The sequence below is a fragment of the Eutrigla gurnardus genome, assembly GCF_963514095.1.
Source record: "Eutrigla gurnardus genome assembly, chromosome: 15".
Lineage (NCBI taxonomy): Eukaryota > Metazoa > Chordata > Actinopteri > Perciformes > Triglidae > Eutrigla > Eutrigla gurnardus.
Window position 1 is genome coordinate 6726079 of NC_139938.1, and position 18207 is coordinate 6744285.

An 18207-nucleotide genomic window follows, 5' to 3' on the forward strand; every position below is an offset into this window, starting at 1 on the left:
ACAAAAACACAGTGTACCACTGTTCCCCAGTATCACCTGGACATGTGACGTCACACCACGCAATTAGGCTGACACCCATGGGGACATGACCAAGCCCTTTCCTATGAATGTTACCATGAAATGAATCATATCTTTGCCATTATGCATTAAGATGAACTACTCAAATAAAAAAATAAAAAACACAATAGGTGAAACAAACATTACAATTCATCCTATGACCTGAAAATGAAAAACCTATAATGTCTCTAGTCAGGAAACATAATGTTACAAATTGTGCTTGTGGGTGTTTTCTTTATTCCTGCCATTTACATGATCTTTTTCATAGTACTGGTGACTTGACAGATTACTTTCTGTACAGTAGACTATGTACCTTATGATAAGCAGACAAGAGCCAGGGCCACTACTTTCACTCCAACTGCACTTTCATTTGAATATATATTTTCAGTGGAGACAGCAGGACTATTGTGGATACACTATTCACATCTATGTTTACATTCTGGCAGAGCACTTGAGCTTGTCTAAAACAGCATCTTTAGGCGAACCAAATATAGTTGCTCTGTTTCTGTAAGTAGGTCACGACTATCGGCTACTGTATGCCTGGCTGCTATAAACAGTATCAGCTAAATCTGCTCATCAAATTACAGTTTTGCAGTGGTGTATATCATGAATGTATTCTTCATTTAGGTGGCGTGTTTAGTAAGAAACTTGACGTGGAAGCGAGTGAATGAAACAATAAAGCGTTATCGCCTCAAGGACTTCAGCCTGCTCACAGCAGCTGGTAGCACGTTTACCGATCACGTTTCCATCTGTTAACGGGCACGTTTTAAAAGAGATCAACGGAATTCCTGTCTGCACACGACCCTCGATCGTGTCACATAATATAGGCTAATCATACACGAGCTCTTAATATAACAATATTGGTATGGTATTCTGTATTACAGAAAGACAGTACAGGATCAAAACCGCATGAATGCGCCTGGCTACACTATCGTCATCACTTTGTATTTTATAATAAATAAATAATTATAATCCTAATAAACGTATTTTTAGTAAGGAACATTAACGTTGTTCACTGCTGTAACGCAGCAACCAATCGCTGGTCAAACAAACAACTATGCAATCCAATCAGAAGCTCGGGGAAGGTTTTTTGTTGCTACGGTGCTTCTAGCAAATTCTCGAACCAGATCCGTCGCATAGTGAGATATCAATCCGCCAAGTAGGATACGGTCAAAATATCGTTTTCAATCATAATAAGCTTGACTTAACAGGTACGCTAATGAGTAAACGAATGTTTATTGAAATTAATAATACTGTTAAAATGCAAATATTATCTTGAAATAGAGCGATTCGGAGCAGTGGGGACTATTTTCGAATGCGGACGGATATCGGCAGATCGCGGATACAGACTGCGGTATATAATACTGTGTTGTCTCCCTGCCGCAGTATAGCTCTACAGCGGAAGACGTCAGGAAGAAATACCACGCAAGGCGAAAACAAAGTGTTAACTGCGTTTCTTGATTGTAAGTAACTATTTTCTTAACCTATATTATTATTACATGTTCAAGCATGTATACAGCCGATGTTTTAGTCTCTTTTTTGGTGACCACAGCCAGGGCGTTAGAGCTTCGCCGAAGTGTATTAACAATACCGCAATCTGCCTCAAATGGACGTTAAACCATAAAAAGGAACCACGCTGTTTATGTACACTACTATACAGGTCTTCTATGACTTTCGGCGTCAATCGGTTCCTCGTCGATTTGATGGTTCGCTAATGTTAGCTATAGCAATGACTCAACATTTCCAGTACCGTCCATTAGCGAGGAACGCTAGCTGAACAAAAGGAAGGTCAACATGATCTCAAAATGGCGCTCGGGGCGGAATGGCTGCCGAGCTGCTGATCGCTCAGAGCTCCACATTAATGGTCTCCTCCTACAGTATTTTAAGCGTTTTAGAGGTGTGGTCATCATTTGATGTTATTCCAGCACACTAATGTGGAATCTATGAAGACTATTTTACGACATTTTTAATAACTTAAGATGTAATTGTAACTGGTGTGAGTACTAAACAATTTTATAGACCTGTTTTTTTTTTTTTTTTTTTTCTCACACTTTGTCCCAGAGTGCTGCAGTTAATTTTTGCTACAAGGTTTGTTTTTAAACATGAATTAGGATTTTAATAACATACTCTGATATCCATTTTCCACAGAAGCAAACATGCAGATCTTTGTAAAGACCCTCACTGGCAAGACCATCACCCTTGAGGTTGAGCCCAGTGACACAATTGAGAATGTGAAGGCCAAGATCCAGGATAAGGAAGGCATCCCCCCAGACCAGCAGAGGCTGATCTTTGCCGGCAAGCAGCTGGAGGATGGCCGCACCCTCTCTGACTACAACATCCAGAAGGAGTCCACCCTCCATCTTGTCCTGCGTCTGAGGGGTGGCATGCAGATCTTCGTCAAGACCCTCACTGGCAAGACCATCACCCTGGAGGTTGAGCCCAGTGACACCATTGAGAACGTGAAGGCCAAGATCCAGGATAAGGAAGGCATCCCCCCAGACCAGCAGAGGCTGATCTTTGCCGGCAAGCAGCTGGAGGATGGCCGCACCCTCTCCGACTACAACATCCAGAAGGAGTCCACCCTCCATCTTGTCCTGCGTCTGAGGGGTGGCATGCAGATCTTCGTCAAGACCCTCACTGGCAAGACCATCACCCTGGAGGTTGAGCCCAGTGACACCATTGAGAACGTGAAGGCCAAGATCCAGGATAAGGAAGGCATCCCCCCAGACCAGCAGAGGCTGATCTTTGCCGGCAAGCAGCTGGAGGATGGCCGCACCCTCTCCGACTACAACATCCAGAAGGAGTCCACCCTCCATCTTGTCCTGCGTCTGAGGGGTGGCATGCAGATCTTCGTCAAGACCCTCACTGGCAAGACCATCACCCTGGAGGTTGAGCCCAGTGACACCATTGAGAACGTGAAGGCCAAGATCCAGGATAAGGAAGGCATCCCCCCAGACCAGCAGAGGCTGATCTTTGCCGGCAAGCAGCTTGAAGATGGCCGCACCCTCTCCGACTACAACATCCAGAAGGAGTCCACCCTCCATCTTGTCCTGCGTCTGAGGGGTGGCATGCAGATCTTCGTCAAGACCCTCACTGGCAAGACCATCACCCTGGAGGTGGAGCCCAGTGACACCATTGAGAACGTGAAGGCCAAGATCCAGGATAAGGAAGGCATCCCCCCAGACCAGCAGAGGCTGATCTTTGCCGGCAAGCAGCTGGAGGATGGCCGCACCCTCTCCGACTACAACATCCAGAAGGAGTCCACCCTCCATCTTGTCCTGCGTCTGAGGGGTGGCATGCAGATCTTTGTCAAGACCCTCACTGGCAAGACCATCACCCTTGAGGTTGAGCCCAGTGACACCATTGAGAACGTCAAGGCCAAGATCCAGGATAAGGAAGGCATCCCCCCAGACCAGCAGAGGCTGATCTTTGCCGGCAAGCAGCTGGAGGATGGCCGCACCCTCTCCGACTACAACATCCAGAAGGAGTCCACCCTCCATCTTGTCCTGCGTCTTAGGGGTGGCATGCAGATCTTCGTCAAGACCCTCACTGGCAAGACCATCACCCTGGAGGTTGAGCCCAGTGACACCATTGAGAACGTGAAGGCCAAGATCCAGGATAAGGAAGGCATCCCCCCAGACCAGCAGAGGCTGATCTTTGCCGGCAAGCAGCTGGAGGATGGCCGCACCCTCTCCGACTACAACATCCAGAAGGAGTCCACCCTCCATCTTGTCCTGCGTCTGAGGGGTGGCATGCAGATCTTTGTCAAGACCCTCACTGGCAAGACCATCACCCTTGAGGTTGAGCCCAGTGACACCATTGAGAACGTCAAGGCCAAGATCCAGGATAAGGAAGGCATCCCCCCAGACCAGCAGAGGCTGATCTTTGCCGGCAAGCAGCTGGAGGATGGCCGCACCCTCTCCGACTACAACATCCAGAAGGAGTCCACCCTCCATCTTGTCCTGCGTCTTAGGGGCGGGCAGTAAAATTATTCATGATTCCATGTTCTTAAACTTATTTCCTTCAAGTAAATGTGCTATGTATGACAAGCTATACATGCCGTATTCTAATAAATTTGTTGTTACACATGACAAAGGTGTTAACCGTTACATGACCAAAGTCTGATAAACACACATAATAAAGGATTAAACTGATGTACTTGTTGTGGATTCATTTCTTTTGCAGATCTGTTAGGGCCCATGATATCAGCGTGACACAAGCTAAATTTAGTAAAACGACATCATGAACGCATGTTAATTGGGAGAAATGGCAATAATGAAAACTGGCACATTTATATATATATATATATTTTTTAAATCTGAAGCAGGGGCATAATTGAACTTGGTGCATTCTTTAAATCCTATACATGATGTCAAGCCAACAACAAACCAGCTATTTGAAAACTATGCTTTATTAATACAGATCTTACTATATGCATCAACACATGAGATGTCTTAGTCTACCAACAAAGTGTAGGAACACATTTAGGAAAAACAGCACTGTGTTAATATAAGGATATATCTGTTCATTTTTAGTGAGCTGAAATGGTGGTTGTTGCAAAATGAAGCGTTCAAGAAAACATGCATCTGGGTTCCAGCTCATACTCTGCGCATTGTGGTCTGTCATTTCTACCATCAAATGCATGGCATTAGTTGTATTTGAGAAACATAATGTATAGAATAGAATCAAACCAGCATTTTCATAACGGATAATGTAATTGATATGGAAACCCCATATAAATATGAGAATCTAAGTACATAATAGCCCATTGATTCAGTAAGATGCTGTCCAAAGCATGCATATTTTGTAATGGTGTATTGATGCATGTAGATGTCTATCGTAGATGTAGTGATTAATAACGGGTAAATTAAAACAACCACCAGGCTTCTAGTCAGTGAATTAACTGCATTATTCCTGCAGACAGTTTATAGAGCTGGATGCCAGCTTTCTCTGTCAAAACACTTGGAAAGGTAGAATGATTTTTTTTATTAATGATGATTTTGTGCCATCTATTGGCAAGAGATTGAACTGTTACATAGGTTTCCGTCAATGGCCCGAAAATGGGATTGAAGTACCAGGAATAGAACTATAGGCTACTAACATCAATTAAAGAAAAAGTTTGCTCTAATGCTGATAGAAGAGTGCTGGCATACCTGGGGAAAAGCAGGAAGTGATGATATCAAATGATTAGACTTGACGGTGCATGCAAATAGAATCGAACAAAGACCATCTTTAACTAAAAATGGAAAATATTCGACCATAAGGAAACAGGAACATTCATTTTGGATTATTTCATTTTTGTCCTAATCTGGAACAGATGACAATGTGTGCTTGTCTGTTCCAAGACAGAAAATGTGGAAGCTTTTTGTATTACAGAGGTATATCAGATTGCAGCACAAACATTTAGATTGTTTTATGTCCTGACCATTAGCAGGTATGAAGGAAGCCAGGTGTGTATCATGCTGAGGTTTGTATGGATATGCATAGCATCCAAAATGTGTTAAAGGTCATCAAGACATCCAGACAGCTAGAATCATAGGCAGAACATATGTGGAATGCTTATTTCCAATGTGCAGCCTATCATGTGAATAGGATCAATGTGTGAATAAGACCTTTGTGCATACACAGGATTGACAACTCGTTTAAAAATTGGCCCTCAAGTATTAAGGAAGTTTTTCCTACATTTGAACCCACAACAAAGGTAAAGGTTAGTGGTGACACTGTAATCTCCAGTAAGGAAAGAAGAGTGGATTATGGAGAGCATGGGGATTGTGTTGTGGTATTTACCATTTAATCCCAAATTAAACTGTTTTAACACTGTTATCTGGATAATCTGGTGTCAGATGTTTATCCTACCAAAGACATTTAGTTTAGCATTGCAGACTTCATCTGCTTTCAGTTTACACATCAAGACTAGCAGGATGACAAAGAATTTATGAAAAAAGACGCTTTAAATATTCTGACAACAACCTGCATCATAGTATATTTTACAGAACAGCTATAATCTAACAGATTGGGTGAAAGAAAAAAATCAATTGTACTTTCTAGGCCTGTTGTATCCCTGTTTTATCATCTTTGTGTGATTTCCAGCCCAGATTTGGGAAAATAAGTACCATAAACCATACACTAGAACGGGGAACTATTTTCAATTGCGGATGAATATCGTTTGATGACGTGTCTCCAGCATAAATGATCCCGTCCCCCTGGCAACCGCACAGTCAGAGGGAGGTTTTTACCAGGAAGCCGACGCAACACTGAACCATATTGTAAGTACAATCGTTATTATGAAAAATACTGTATGTCAGGTTATCTTGTGTTGTTCTTCCGTCAATTAAGCGCCTCCATATATTTCAACAATATTTTATCAATGTAATTTATTTGCTTTTAGCATCTAACGTTAGCTAACCGCTTCGTAAACAACGACGAGGTTACCAAGCGACGTCAAATAGCATTTCTTAGCCTAAATAAATATTGTATCTTCAACGTAGAAGACCTACATTGTGAGTAACGTGCTCGGTTTATTTACGTATCGCTAGTGAAGAGGAACAATAATATGGGAGACATACGCCCACGTTAACTGACGCTAGTGACAATGGTGCAACATTTCTAGCTGCATCGTCCATTAGCGGATAACGTTCTATGAACAAAACGAAGGCAAACAATGCCTTATTTTTAAAATGGCGCTGGTGCTCGAATCGCCGGCCTCCTGCCAGTATGTTCACGTTATACAGGAGGCGTCGGCTCACTTTTATCGCTAGTAGTGAGATAAAATAATACGTGACGATGATCTCAATAATGGCGGCTGTAAACGCAAAAGATAAGTAGGCGATTTGGTGCAACGTTACACCTGTCGGGAGGAAGTCCGGGAACAAAATGCCGTTATATTAAATGTATACCTTGCATATGCTGTATTTAAAAATACATGTGAGTCAGCATTTCATAGTAGACTGGTCAAACTAATTGACACATCTGTAGAGTGCACTTAGTTCATTTTTGCTATCGTGTTTATTTCTTTTTAAAAATGCAAAAGGGTATTAATAACATAGAATCACCCTTTTTCCACAGAAACAAACATGCAGATCTTCGTGAAGACCCTCACTGGCAAGACCATCACCCTTGAGGTCGAGCCCAGCGACACCATTGAGAATGTGAAGGCCAAGATCCAGGATAAGGAAGGCATCCCCCCAGACCAGCAGAGGCTGATCTTTGCCGGCAAGCAGCTGGAGGATGGCCGCACCCTCTCCGACTACAACATCCAGAAGGAGTCAACCCTCCATCTTGTCCTGCGTCTGAGGGGTGGCATGCAGATCTTCGTCAAGACCCTCACTGGCAAGACCATCACCCTGGAGGTGGAGCCCAGTGACACCATTGAGAACGTCAAGGCCAAGATCCAGGATAAGGAAGGCATCCCCCCAGACCAGCAGAGGCTGATCTTTGCCGGCAAACAGCTGGAGGATGGCCGCACCCTCTCTGACTACAACATCCAGAAGGAGTCCACCCTCCATCTTGTCCTGCGTCTGAGGGGTGGCATGCAGATCTTCGTCAAGACCCTCACTGGCAAGACCATCACCCTGGAGGTTGAGCCCAGTGACACCATTGAGAACGTCAAGGCCAAGATCCAGGATAAGGAAGGCATCCCCCCAGACCAGCAGAGGCTGATCTTTGCCGGCAAGCAGCTGGAGGATGGCCGCACCCTCTCTGACTACAACATCCAGAAGGAGTCCACCCTCCATCTTGTCCTGCGTCTGAGGGGTGGTCAATAAATGATTTGATGCTTTTCATTGCATTACATGACAACCTAATCAAATAAAAGATTAGATTAAATTATTTGGTGTGTTTTCCTCTGTATGTTACCATCAAACATTCTGAAAGATTATATATTATATCAACACAACATTGGAAAGATTGCGTTTTCTGATGCATACATTTGAACTGATTCATTCAATTACTATGTAATTACTATGATTATAACACATTATTTTATATAATTTCAAGTGGGCTCTAATGCTCTTTATTTCCTCAACCATCTGCAAGCAATTCAGGATTCTGCAATGTAAAACCTGCTGCTTGGTTTTTCATTAAATGCCAGTGGATATGTTGATTTCTTAAAGCTGTGAAGATAATTGGTTTGAGGTTAATGTTAGGAATAAGAAATGTCAAAATAAAAAAAAATCCCGTAGTACTGGGTTTTACTCAGCAACGTTATTGTGAACTTTCTGAACATGCCGTTGTAAACAACTTCCTAGAAAGTGAGTATCCATCAGTATTCTCATGGATCACATCCTGGCCGCAAGGAAACCCTCTTGGGCAAATAGTGTCCTGTTGATCGCCCCATGTTGGACTCTGAATCTGGATGAAAATCTGCATTAAATTAAATTAGTCATAACACATTCATATCTTACTGTATTCATAGGCTACTTAATGAAGCATGAAATGTCACAAATTACCACTAGGGGTCAGTGGTTTACTGCAAACCTCAAGTTGCATGAAAGTGCAGGTACCTTATACCACTGTATAACTCTGTGGTTAAAGGAGTGTCCAGTGAGGTCCCTGCTAGTTTTAATCTGACAGGCTGAAGGTGCAATGTGCACATAAAATTAGTGAGTAAACATGTTATGACATGTTACCGACCCATATGATACCAGACGATAATATCCAGTTTCAAACAGGAACAATTAAGAGAAAAGAATCATTGTCTTCATTCAGGATCTTCTGGTTGTTCAAACATCATTATCTTTCAATTATGCTTTTGACCTCTCCTTTGTCAAAATGCAAAACGATATCTCTGTGTCTTTGTATTTTACACAAACATTCATACAGTTCGGTAACTGAACAGATATTAAGGCAAATAATTATTCACATTCAGTATTTTAATAATGTGCATCTTTTCCTACATGTCCCTTTAAGCTGTGCTTTGTGTTGACAATCCTGCTGCTTCACTCCTCTAATTAACCTTAGAAGGTGAATAAAGCTCAGCCTGACAACTGTAACTCTGACGCAGATTATTCATACATTGTTTATTCATCCTAACAAATCAATTCATCTGAGCCTGTACAGCCTCTTCTTCTAAATACTTCTAAAATGTATAATTTTCCTATTGGAGTTTTGAACTAGAACTGCAGGAAAAAGTACACGTGTGCAGAATAGATGTGGGTGTTTTCTGTGTAGCTGTGACCCAGCATTGATGTCATCCCCCCACAATGATGCTAAATGTTGTTTCTAAACTAAACAGTGAAGACGGTTCAGGGTGTTTGTGGTTAATCAGGGGCTTACTGGCTGTGGAGGAGCAGCAGGGAGCTGCTGGTTGCTGCACTCGGGACGTGAAACCCGTATGGCAGGTTGTGTGAAGACAGAGGGAAGGTCGGCCAGCCATAAAACACCAACACTCTAAAGTGATTTCAATCACCAACACTCACCTGTAGTGGATGTAAACACACAGTAGGAGAGGAGAGTTCTGTTACATATTCATTTCTGCCATTCCTCTGGAAAAACATGGACAGATTGATATACTGTACTCTAATACAGCCCTGTTGAATATACAGTACGATTCAATTTGAATTGTCAGCCCAAACAGACTTATACACCGTGAATTATGACTAATATGCAGTTATTTAGCTAATTAATGAGCAGATCCGTCCAGGGTTGTTGTCTAAAAAGTAAACTCAACAACACAGTGTGTTTCTATTAAATCTAATAGAAGTCTAGTATTTTCTCGATTCATCGGTTGGTCTGTAAATTTCAGAAAATAATCCAAAATATGTTTGTCACAATTTCATGTCTTCAAACTCCCTGGTTGGTCTGACCAACAATCCAAAACCACAACATATTCAAGAAGCCAGCTAATACTGAAAAACTGGAACCAGTGAATGATGGTCGTTGTAGATGCAATTAGTAGATGATCAAAATAATCAGAGGTGGACTGATTGATTAATCTGCTCTGGTTGACCCGTTCAAACATGACAAATGAGGAGAAGGGAATTAAAGGTCTTCATTCAGAAGAGGAACTGTATTATGTATCCAGAGTATGTGACCTTTTTAAACTAGCGTCCTCAGTCCACAGCTCCCTCTGGTGGAGGAAAGGAGAAAATACACTTTCAGCAAGAAGCTTGAAGGTCTCAATAGTGTAATAAAAATATGCCTTATAGAGGCACTAATGAATCATTTTAAACACAACTGTGAAAATGGTCAGCAATTACAATACTGATCACAGGTGAATTACCTACTAGGCAAAGCATGCAAATACCCCAGACCCCCCGGAGCCTCAAATCCCCAGGTTCACTAGAAAATAAATTGCAATATCAACTCAGATGCACCTGTCATTAAAGCCTGATGTTTAGGCCCTGTGGTGTGGAAGGTCCCACCTGCCATCTGCACTGAGTACAGTGCATAGAGAGTGGGAGGTGTCATGGGGTCAGTCGGGTCCCTACATCAAATGTTAAGTCCCAACGCTATAATACAGCTATTGTACTGATACAGGAGTAGATGGCTTCAGACAAGATCGGGATGACAGGACCCAAAGGGTTCTTCTGGCAGGTGGTTTGGTGGTGACCTCTGCATTTGAGGGGCCTTAATTTAAACAGAGATCCATGGAAGATAATCAGTCAAATAAATGAATGAAAAGAGAGAAAAGATGATGCAGGGAGGGGATTGTTGTTTCTGGGCTGTCTCCCTCAAAGATGTCGGTGTAGATCGGTGATAAATGAATCAGCTGAAGCCAGGCTGGATGATAGAGCAATCTTTATTGAAACAAACGACAAGCCTGCGTCAGGACCAGCGTGGTTCCCCGGTCTTCCCAATCTCTGGCAATCTTCTCCAAAGTTCTGCCGGGTGCTCTACCTGACAAATCCTACCGAGCATTCAGTTAGGAAGTCCACCTTTTTCCTGCCTGCGTGTGCCTTTTTGAAGCCCTCTTTGCTGGACCTACTTCTTCTTCTAATTGGTCACTTTGGTGGATTGAGGGTCCAACCACTCGATAGGTGCAAGAGGAGTTGGTCTGCCTCCAATCCATTCTAATAGGCTAGAATAGTTTACCTTCTATAGGTTATCTGCTGATGTCACTCCTTGGGGCCTGCAAACCTAAAGCTGAGGGACTATGTATCTGTACTTATATGGAAATGTATAGATTAGATGTATACACAGTGCCATCAACGCAGAGCTCAGTTCAGCACCTAATGGGTCAGACATCCTGTTGCTTGTCTTTTAACGCACACACCTAGCTGACTTATTGATCCCAGGGGCCTCCAGACAGATACAGTGAAGCTGGCGCCCCATTCCTTAAACCTTCATCCAGAGACATGTCTTCCAGTTAACTTGGCTTAGGAATATGTTTTTACCCGGTCAGACACCCCAGGCGTTTTAATATCATAAAAGAGACAGTGGAAGGAAAGATGTGAACAACCCCAATGGGGAAATTAGGCTGTTGCTGCATAAAAGTGTACTATTTTAAACCAGTTGGTTAGAATATTCTATACAAATTTAAAATATAACAAAAATATACTGAGGGATATGCAGTAAAACTGTAAAGATGTATGGAAGGTGTGACAGATGAAGGATTATGGAGACTTTAGTGTCTCCAATGGGAAATGAATCTAATAGCAACAGCACAGGAGGACAGACAGATACTTGATGTATCAGCGTAGGCCTGCATGCTTTTCCCAACAAGGAGCTCTTCTGGGTGGCTGAGTGGGAACCAGTTAACTTGGCAATGGTGATGGTTGCACATGTGAGTTTGGCCCACTTATCATGTGATCAACAGGTTGAGGGCCCCTCTTAATAACTGTATAGCATTATCCTCCACAGCTGACTAGCATGCCCACTCAAGCCCTTTTGCATGGTAATACCTAATTTATAAGCCATATTAGGATAATACGAATATTCACCAAATAAGGTAACAACAAAGAGTGGTTTATCATGAAGGCATCTGCTCTATAAAGTTATGTGAAACTTCCGAACTGAAGCAGGAATCAGAAGAATGGACTTCCCATCAAGCCCAGCATGCGGTGTTGGGGTGGTGTTGGTGGTGTTGGTGTTGGTGGTGGTGTCCCGCAGCCCCTCTCTCAGTGGGTTTGCCCGTCGCATGACAGTCGGAGCGCTTGCAGTCGGCTGCATATCAGCTGGGGAGCTGCTGCTGTCTCACTCGGGTCCGGCGTGCGGGGAGGAATGGCGGGCTTCTTCGTGTCTCTCCTCAACTACAAGACCGAGAAATATGTCATCGCCGAAAACAGGAGGATCGGGATATTATTTAGACTCTATCAGCTGGCCGTGCTCGGATACATAATCGGGTGAGGTGCAATGCATGCCCCCCTCCTCCCCCCTTTTTCAGGCATGGAGTAAAGTAACCTTTTAGAAAGTGATTCACAAAGTTATAAATAGTTGAGCTTGCAGAAAGCCTCCACTTTGTTGCCGTTAAAGTGGCAGCGACACCCGGTTTAAAGGTTTTTGAAAGCCGGTTGTGTCTCAGAAACAGTTGTCGGATTGATTAATGTGTGAAATAGCTGTAGAGACAGGAAGTAGTCCCATCCCACCGTCCGTGATGTCACGCTGATGTATGCAGGAGAGATGATGGAAAGTGAGCAGGTGACTGGAGAGTGTGATGAGAGCTGATAGGATCTGCTTTGACCTTTCAAACGGAGTAGTTTGTGTAGCTTATTTAGTGCTGTAAGATCACATATTTGGTGACAGCGTGCGTTATATTCTATCCGGTATCTTTGTGGACTCATTAGGGGCTGCTGTCAGCACTAGATGCATGTGTGAAATGGTCAGTGGAGATGCAGAAAATACACATCTCCTTTCATCTGACACATATTTTTTTATATATAATAATGATAGTCAACTAGGCATGGGACGATATGAGAAATGTCACGTCCCTGGCCAATATAAGTCATGATGTTGTCCAGATAATCATCAAAATATGACTGAAACACCTAAACATACTGAAAATCACTTTCATTGGGTCACAGATAAGATACATCTTTTTTGTGAAATATAATCAAATGATGATGGTCAAAAATCATGCATAATTCATGCACAAAGCAAGTGTAAAAGAAATTGTCCTTTATTTTTTTATTTCAAGCGTTTAATTTTGTAATCACCATCCTTCAGTCACCCGTTGTATACCTTCTTCATAAGGCTGTATAACATACTGAATGGTGGCGTTCTGATGTCCCAGGTGGGTGTTTGTGGTGAGGAAAGGTTACCAGGAGAGAGAAGAGGCCATCCAGACCTCGGTCATCACCAAGCTCAAAGGTGTCTCACTGACCAACAGCTCCGAAACAGGGCTTCACCTGTGGAGCGCCGAGGATTATGTCATACCCCCGAATGTGAGTCCGTCTGTCTGTCCAGTTTGCAAAATACCAATATTGATGTCAGAGCACTCCCCAATTACTCTCCTGTCAAGAGAGATTATGAGGCTATTGAGTTCCTGCTTTGGTGGATATCATTAGCCTCCGCATCTGTCACCAGGGATTTATCAATATTGAACTTCTTAGGAGTTTAATTTGTTTAACCTTTTGCTTCTCGATCTCGCTGTCTGGACCTAATTTCATTTCGTAGGGTGAGCAGGTGTTCTTCGTAGTAACAAATTACATAGAGACCCCCAATCAGAGGCTGGGGTTCTGCGCTGAGGTGAGTATACCGAGGAAGGCCAATCTCATTATTCCCTTTTAATTGTGTTGTCTGTTTTTTTATTTCCATCTCCATCTTTATATCTAAAAATGGCTGGAGGGTACACCGTGCCAGATAATGAGTTTTCATATCTCACAGAGTTTCAAGGTGCCGAACGGGCGATGTCGAAGTGATGACGACTGCGTGGAGGGCGAGCCTGTGATCGCCGGCCATGGTGAGAATCACTCACTGAGGTTTTAGCCTCAATTACCGGCTGGAATCAATCCTATTGGTTACTGACAATCTCATGATTATATTTTCCTGTTACATGAATATACATCAACACACGCAAATCTGATAGTATTCCAGTTTGTCTTATTTTAGCCCAGAATCTCTGCTCTCTCCGTCAGGAATAAAGACCGGGTTGTGTTTAAACAGCAGTGGGACCTGTGAGATTCACGCCTGGTGTCCTGTCGAATACAGCAAGAGACCCACGTGAGGACCCCCCCCCCCCCTCTCTCTTGCAGAACTTTTTGGAAATGTGCCATTCTGTGCTACTACATTGACACTCACTCTGATCCCTCACAGGGGCCGAGATATTTCGCAGGTTCTATTTATTACTAATGCAGCCTGTCAGCTCCGCTTGTTGTGTTTTTGTCTCACACAGCTGTCTGTCTCTTTCACTTTCTCACTTCCAGCGAGCCCTTACTGAGCGAGGCGGAAAACTTCACCATCTACATCAAGAATTTCATCCGCTTTCCCAAGTTTGAATTCTCCAAGTAAGTGTGTGTGAGCGGTGCTGGTTAGCCGGTGTGCCTATGGCTCCGGGGCATCGTGACATAGATCACCGAGTGAGACCTAACGGCTGCTTTAAATAGCTTTAGGGTGCAGGGAGCCTTCTATTTATACCGGCCTGTGCATTGCACTCTGCGAGACAGTGAAACAGTCATCTGAGACGTCCTTGACAGCGGACCTTGCCCTGGACAGGTGTCCGATCAGACGGGGGGCTGGCTGGGGAGCTGTGCTGCATCTCTCTACAAGACCTGCAAGAAAGCAGAGAGATGCCACGAGCCACAGCTCACTCATTAGTCAGGATCTTATTCTAATTACCCCGTCATCTCTGTTACGTTTCCTCACTAATCTCTACATGCTTGATGGGGGTCGGCTGCTCATATAAATCCCTTTTAATGGTTGCTACTCGAAATGGCAGCACGGCACGTCTTAGAGTGCTGAGAGCGTGTGTGGGTTGATTGACGTATGCATATTGTACGCTGCTGCTGCCGTGTGTGTGTGAGTGTGTGTGTGTGTGTGTGTGTGTGTGTGTGTGTGTGTGTGTGTGTGTGTAGAGGAGTTTACAGCTCAGTTCAAAATAATCCGAGTAAGAGACGTCAAAGACTTTCTAAGGTGAAGCGGTAATAAATTCTGAGATAAAGGTCAAAAGGGCAGATATTCCAATATGAGAGATTTCTGTGACCCTGAGTTAGCAGGACCAGATGTCTCTCAACCCTCCATGTGAAACCATGGTAACCCCAACTTTATAACTTCAGAGAAAGGTTTCAGAAAGTTGAGCCTTTTAGTCGTTAAACTCAACATAGACAAGGTTAAATGTGAAAGACCATAGTTCCTAAAGATCTGACATATGATACATGTGCTCCATGTCTGCTGTGTTGACCTCTCAGGTCCAACGTCCTTGAAACCTCTGACGACAGCTACCTGAAAAGATGCTCCTACGACAGAGAAGACCACCTGTACTGTCCGATCTTCCGCCTCGGAGATCTGGTCAGCTGGACCGGGTATGACTTCCAGGATATGGCTGCTAAGGTACAAGGTGTAAAGAAGTGCCAATGAAGATCGTGTGGGAGTGATTTCAGTTCCTGGCTTCCTCAAAGTCACTTGATCATAATAATAGACCATCACATCTATGAATTATGGAAATTCTTTTCAAAACTAGAAACTGTTGTTGAAGTAGAAAAATACATTTATTCATGCAATCAAAGCTAAGACTGACGTTGGTTTTCATATTGAAGGGAAGCAGAATCAGAGCAGTTTCTCATGATCTCTCTGTGATGGTAGATTTCTTGAGATTGTTTATCGCTGTGAACAAATTGAAGGAGTTTAAACTGTTTTTGGTCTAGATTCTATTCTCTGTCTATTCTCTCTACTTCCTGTTGATATCCAATTACAGACATTCTCCATGAAATCAAGGCTGGCCCGTTTCTTAGGGAATAATCTGCTTGTACTGGAAGAGAATTTATGTGTTTTTTAAAAACTGAGCAAACAAGATTTGGCTGGTAGCTTCAGAAACACAAGCAAGTGAACTAACATTTTTTATCAAACAGCTATTTACAAAGGCAATAAACTTCAAGCTAAATGTTAATCTCAATACATTATACATTGCTTCCTCACCCCTGATTAGTCATGCTGCACCTATTAGGGTGGGACACTTTATATTATTATATTATTATTATTATATTTGACATTCGCAGTCGGAAAAGTTGTAAATGATAAAAATGATGACGGCTAATTTCCCTCTAGCTTCTCCCGTTTCAAGGTCCTGGTGTTGTGCATGCTGTCTCACTGTCATGGCTGACTGGGACTCTGTTTGTGTCCATCAGGGTGGGTCTGTTGGTATTCTCATTGAGTGGAACTGTGATCTGGATAAGGACTCTTCACAATGTAACCCGACGTACAGCTTTACCCGATTGGACATGAACTTGAATAACTCGGTCACATCAGGATACAACTTCAGGTATGTCCCTCCAGGCATTCATTCCCTCCAGGCATAAATCAGCCCACTCTGTTTTCTGTGTCTAACATGTTTTATTTTCCTCTTTCATCAAACTGATCTGTGCCCCTACAGATATGCCCGGTATTACAAGGATCAAAACGGTGAAACCTTTCGCACTCTGTATAAAGTGTTTGGGATCCGCTTCGATATAATGATCAATGGCCAGGTACAGTAGTGATAGGATGCGATGTTTGAAAGGGAAAGACGTGATTCTGGTAACAGAAGCAGTGAATGCCTCTTATTGTTTTGCAGGCCGGAAAATTCAACATCGTTCCCACAATAATTGCCATTGGTTCGGGTGTTGCCCTGATGGGTGCAGTGAGTAAATTACTAAGATATTATGTTGATGAGTCAGGGTCTGATGAGTGACGCCTTGTGTTTGAAAAACATCATATTACAAAGGGTGGTTAATGACGACCAGGAACAAAAATAATGATTATCTGTATCTAATGAAAATATTGCTTTTCTTTCAGGGAGCCTTTGCATGTGACATGATACTACTGTACATGATGAACACGAGCTCCTTCTACCGCGAGAGGAAGTTTGAAATCATCAACTTCAAGTATGACTGACTGTTTTTACCTTCACTTTAATGATGGGCATGTTTAAACCTATCGTCACGTGTATTAGCACATCTGTCATACTGTACTTAACAGGAAAGAACGGGCCAAACCCAAGGACGGGAAGACTGGACACCGGGAAAGGAGATCCAGGAAACCAGCTGTAGAGAAAGAGGAAGCCAACTCCACTCAAAGGCCAGAAGAGACTGAACTGACTGCAGAGGGCCAGCTGCCTGTGGACGAACGGGGTCCCACGATTCCACGCAACACAGGACAGCGATACTCTGCCCTCATGTCTCCCCAAGGCTCAGAGCCAAAGCAACATATCACCTTCTCTTCACACAATTAAGTTAGCAGGCAGAGCAAGATAAATCCCCTGCAGTGGTCTGCAAGAGGTGGAACCAATAGACGGACTGATGTCCACCTCTCACCTGCTGGCACGACTGCTGGCACGCCACTAGCTTGAGTGATGCTTGTCCTGACTACACGTCGGTCCAGAGAAATGTTAAGTGGGCCAGGAAGCTGATGTAGAAATACATGGAAAGGTGGTTTTCAGGGACTGGGTCAGGGTCCAAAGCTGGGATGTGGGAGATTACAACAGGTCCATAAATAAGGATATGCAAAAGCACCGTGGTAATGATGATGAAATTAGAAGAGTGACCTAAGACTTGAAGTGCATTACCAAATATTTGCAGATGACTGCTTTACAAACGCAAATAATTATATTTGTCTCATGTCATTAAATCAATGCTTAATAGCTTATTTGGCTGTTGATCAGACTCATTAAGCAAAAATACTAGACGTGATAGATTAATGAACCTCATAAGGATGTATGATTGGATCCAGTAACTCTGACATTTTTTGACTAATAATAAACAAGTTTACAAAATAACTTCTAAATTATTTTATACGCATGGATTCAAGGATAAAACTTTTAAAAAGACTGCCCTTGGAAGCAGTATGTAGGGAAATGTGTTAACGGTCTTAATTGTTGGTATCGTGTACCTGTGTGTTTTGTTAAACACTGCTGATGGGTTTCCTGCTCTATGTTGGTGTTCATATACCAGCCATGCATTGGCCATGACACAGTCTTCTTCACTTGTGACACTGTGGAACACAGTTATGATGAGCTACGAGTCTACTGTGAGTGGACAAGTTCACTATCAGGTCACCAGCTGGTTGTTAATGGAGGGTGCTAGA

At 43.1% G+C, this 18207-nt stretch overlaps 3 protein-coding genes across 3 annotated transcripts; all 3 read left to right on the plus strand.

Moving 5' to 3' along the window:
- Positions 1–1367: 1367 nt before the first annotated feature.
- On the plus strand, positions 1368–4211 carry LOC311026169 (polyubiquitin-C). Its single transcript, XM_084029543.1, has 2 exons — positions 1368–1520; positions 2206–4211. The coding sequence occupies exon 2, from the start codon at positions 2214–2216 to the stop codon at positions 4041–4043; it is 1830 nt and encodes a 609-aa protein (XP_083885669.1). The 5' UTR covers positions 1368–1520; positions 2206–2213; the 3' UTR covers positions 4044–4211.
- A 1978-nt stretch (positions 4212–6189) lies between these two features.
- On the plus strand, positions 6190–7884 carry LOC311025691 (polyubiquitin-B). The gene is made up of 2 exons (XM_084028761.1): positions 6190–6323; positions 7123–7884. Exon 2 carries the CDS (start codon positions 7131–7133, stop codon positions 7818–7820), a length of 690 nt encoding a protein of 229 aa, XP_083884887.1. The 5' UTR covers positions 6190–6323; positions 7123–7130; the 3' UTR covers positions 7821–7884.
- A 4246-nt stretch (positions 7885–12130) lies between these two features.
- On the plus strand, positions 12131–18171 carry p2rx5 (purinergic receptor P2X, ligand-gated ion channel, 5). Its single transcript, XM_084029804.1, has 12 exons — positions 12131–12338; positions 13226–13376; positions 13609–13680; positions 13819–13894; positions 14070–14154; positions 14358–14438; positions 15339–15480; positions 16275–16408; positions 16520–16613; positions 16700–16765; positions 16921–17009; positions 17104–18171. The coding sequence occupies exons 1-12, from the start codon at positions 12217–12219 to the stop codon at positions 17354–17356; spliced, it is 1365 nt and encodes a 454-aa protein (XP_083885930.1). The 5' UTR covers positions 12131–12216; the 3' UTR covers positions 17357–18171.
- Positions 18172–18207: the final 36 nt, after the last annotated feature.